General features: G+C 40.6%; 1 protein-coding gene across 1 annotated transcript in view; it reads right to left on the bottom strand.

Moving 5' to 3' along the window:
- Sdad1 (SDA1 domain containing 1) overlaps nucleotides 1-2,690 on the bottom strand; it is a 56,812-nt gene extending 54,122 nt beyond the window's left edge. Inside the window, exons 1-2 of the mRNA XM_004647434.2 lie at nucleotides 2,496-2,690; nucleotides 5-105 (exon numbers count right to left, since the gene is read on the bottom strand). Of these exons, the coding sequence (XP_004647491.1) occupies nucleotides 5-105; nucleotides 2,496-2,585 (191 nt within the window). The 5' untranslated portion in view covers nucleotides 2,586-2,690. The remainder of the gene's footprint in view (nucleotides 1-4; nucleotides 106-2,495) is intronic.
- Between the last annotated feature and the right edge of the window lie 586 nt (nucleotides 2,691-3,276).

Below are 3,276 nucleotides of genomic sequence, written 5' to 3'. Positions count from 1 at the left end.
CTGTGCCATAAACATCACCAGCTCTGCCAGTTCTTTGCTAGGTTTATTTGGTTGTAACTTGAAAATCTCCACATTGGATTGGTAGTGATTATACTGCTGGAGAAACTATAGAAAAAAGAAAATTCATCATATTCTATTATATGATATCTCAGGATAGAATGGACCTTGATTTAGTAAAAGTCTTTTGACAGTGGCACAGAGAAAATCATGTAACTATTTAAAAACAACTCTATCTTTCCTCCTATTACTCTCCTTTTCTTCATTATCCATTTCAAAATCCTGCGGTTTCCTTTTTATTCTTCAAAATACCAGTCATATGCCTGCCCCAGGATTTACATATTTGTTTACTCTGCCTGCACTGCTATTCTTCTAAATAGACACAGCTCTTCCTCACTTATGTTATAATTTACAGATTATCATTTCAAGACCCTCCCTGACTGCCCCATTTAAAAATTCAACACCTTCTCATACTCACATATCTAGACACTTTTTTTTTGAGACAGGATAGTTCAGGCTGGCCTTGAACTCTGTGATCCTCTTTCCGTAGCCTCCCAAATCTTGGGATTATAGGCATGTGCTACCACCTTCAATTTATACAGTCACTTTCTTATTTCCCTTGTTTTTCCCACAGCACTTACCACTATTTAATATACCATATATTACTTGCTATTGTATATTTCTTCCTACTATAATGTACCCAAGGAGAATAGAATTTTCATCTATACAGTTCACTAAGCACACAGTAGGTAATTAGTATTTATCAAATAAATGAACTTCAATTCAAGGTAATATCTACCTGCATATAGAATTTTTTTAAAATGAACTATCTTTTTTTTCCAAGAACGTAAGTTTATTGGAAGAAATTCCACTCAACATTAGAACTATAATGTAAAGGGCCATTCTGATTCATTTAATATAAATATTATTTTAATGTAAATTTTATGACAAACACTAATGAAAAGAGAATCCAGAGTCAAAGTAGATATCTGACTTCTGTAGGATCTAGCCCTGCAGTATAGTAAAAGGCCTCCCAAAGCCCCCAAGGAGTGATAATCCTCCCCTGACAGTCCTAAATCAAGATGACTTTGAGTATATTCAGGCAGATGTAGCTTTCCTGCAAGCCATTTTAGGTACAGTCAAGGAAACATGTCTACACTTTGATTTCCATACTATTACAGGATATCCCTCTTCTTGTTATTTTTGTTTTGTCTTTATTCAAATATTATTATATACAACTTGAAATCCCAGTCATTATTCTCTTTTTCTTGGCTTACTTCATTTTGATAAATCTTGTGAAATCATTCTAGCTCCTTAAGAATGAACTAACTTTCATTTATTTGTTTTCTTATCCCCCACATCCAGTCTACCAAGAAGTCCTACTAGTTGTATTTTCCAGGTACAGTGTTACCGTTCAATACCATTGATAAAGTGGCACAGCCATTTCTTTCCTGGACTATTCTAAAAGCTATTATAACTTGATTCTAGTCATGCTTTTCTACATCCCATTGTATATAAACACAGACACAGACATACACACATTCCAGACTAAAATTTTAAAAAGAACTTAAAAGAAAAAAAAAATTTTTTTAAATTTTGTAACAGTGTCATCCAGGCTGAGTTTGAACTTGCAATCCTCAACCTGCTTCAGTGCTGGGATTACGGATGTACACTGCTGCCTCCGCTTTACCTGACTAAATTTTTAAAAATATGAATCGGTTATGTCACTTTCCTGTTTAAAACCCTTCAATGGCTCCCAGAAGCACTGAAAGTATTATTAATACAGAAAAACCTTCCCTATTCATGGGATCCAAATCAGCAGCCCCCACTTCTAGCATACTGCCGTCCAGTTTTATTTTCTTTACAGCTTTCATTCTGTCATTTTTCAGTCCAAATACCTTTAACTTCACAATTTAAAAGATCAGTATTCAAACTGCATCACAACTGAGGCCAAATCTCATGTTTTCCCAATGCAACCTCTGATGACATTCATGTCACACGACCTTGTAATGAGTCTCAATTCGGCTTCAGCCCTGAATCCTAAGCCCCTGGCCTGGTCCCAGGCTGTGAGCACTGCTCTCTTCCCCGCACAGCTCCGGTCACAGAACGAATGCGAAACAGACGTCGGTCGAAAGCAAACATTTTTACATACGACCCGTCAAATGTTACCAACTCATTAACACAGGCCAGTTTCTCACAGGAAACGGCCAAGAAGCCTGGCGGAAACAGGTTAGTTAGCGCCCTCCGTCTCTCCAACTCAGCGAGGTCGGCAAATCCTAAGAAAAACGAAGCTTTAAAGGTGTCTCCTTGAGGGCGGGCTCTGCGCAGCTGGCAGAAAATCCAGAGGCGCAACCGAACCAACAGTCACAGTCCTTTCCCCAGCCCTTCTCTCCCCTGAAGAGACCTGCACGTATGAGGGCAGAGCCCCGCTCACGTCTTCCCCGGGCTTGGAATCCTCGGCGCCCAGGCCTCCCGCACCCGAACTGCCCCGCGCCCACCTCCTCGATGTAGGCCGGCGGGTCCCGCTTGATAAGATTCTGTAACTGCGGCAAGTTGCTGGGCAACTTGTTGTTGTTTCTGCTGCACATGTTGGTTGCAGACCGGCTCCTCCAGGAGTAGTACTAGAAAAACTTGCACCCCGCTGTAGCTCCCAAACCTACCGGAAACAGCACGTGGGACACTCGGCAAGAGGCGCCATATTAACTACAAAGTGAGCTACGGAAGCCTACGAGTGTCAAACCAACTCGCACCACCAGAATACGCTGTAGAAGTTTGTGAGAGATCCACTGCTCCCAGTGGGCAGCCGGTGGAATTGCGAGCGACTTTGTAATCTTAATGAGACCGTTTTGGACAGGTTTTGCCTTCACCTCACATGAATTTAGCATCATCCCAAACTTGTTATGAGACAGACGATAGTGTACGATTTTAAATATTTGTTTTTATTTTGGTTTTGACTAACTCATCGTGACCAGCATAAGAGAAAAAGGGTTTGTGCTGGACAATGATCCTGTTAAGAAATGCAAATAAATCAAACCGCTCTTAAAACTTTGGACGCACGCTTTATTCCAGGGTTTTTGCTCATATCCTGGTAATTCGAGGAGGCAAATAAGTTTCCACAATCCAATGACATTCGTAGATAAATATTGATTGTTTGAATGAATTAACATGATTGTTCAAAAAAATACATGATCAGGGGGGCATGGCCCTAGCTCAGGCCTTTAAGTGGCTGCTTCCACAAAGCTCTCAGCCTCAGGTTGCTGGAGTTCAGAACCTCACAAC

The sequence above is a fragment of the Octodon degus genome, unplaced genomic scaffold (assembly GCF_000260255.1).
Source record: "Octodon degus isolate 3935 unplaced genomic scaffold, OctDeg1.0 scaffold00305, whole genome shotgun sequence".
Classification (NCBI taxonomy): Eukaryota; Metazoa; Chordata; class Mammalia; order Rodentia; family Octodontidae; genus Octodon; species Octodon degus.
The sequence above is the reverse complement of the archived record's forward strand: the minus strand, read 5'-3'. Positions and strand labels throughout refer to the sequence as shown.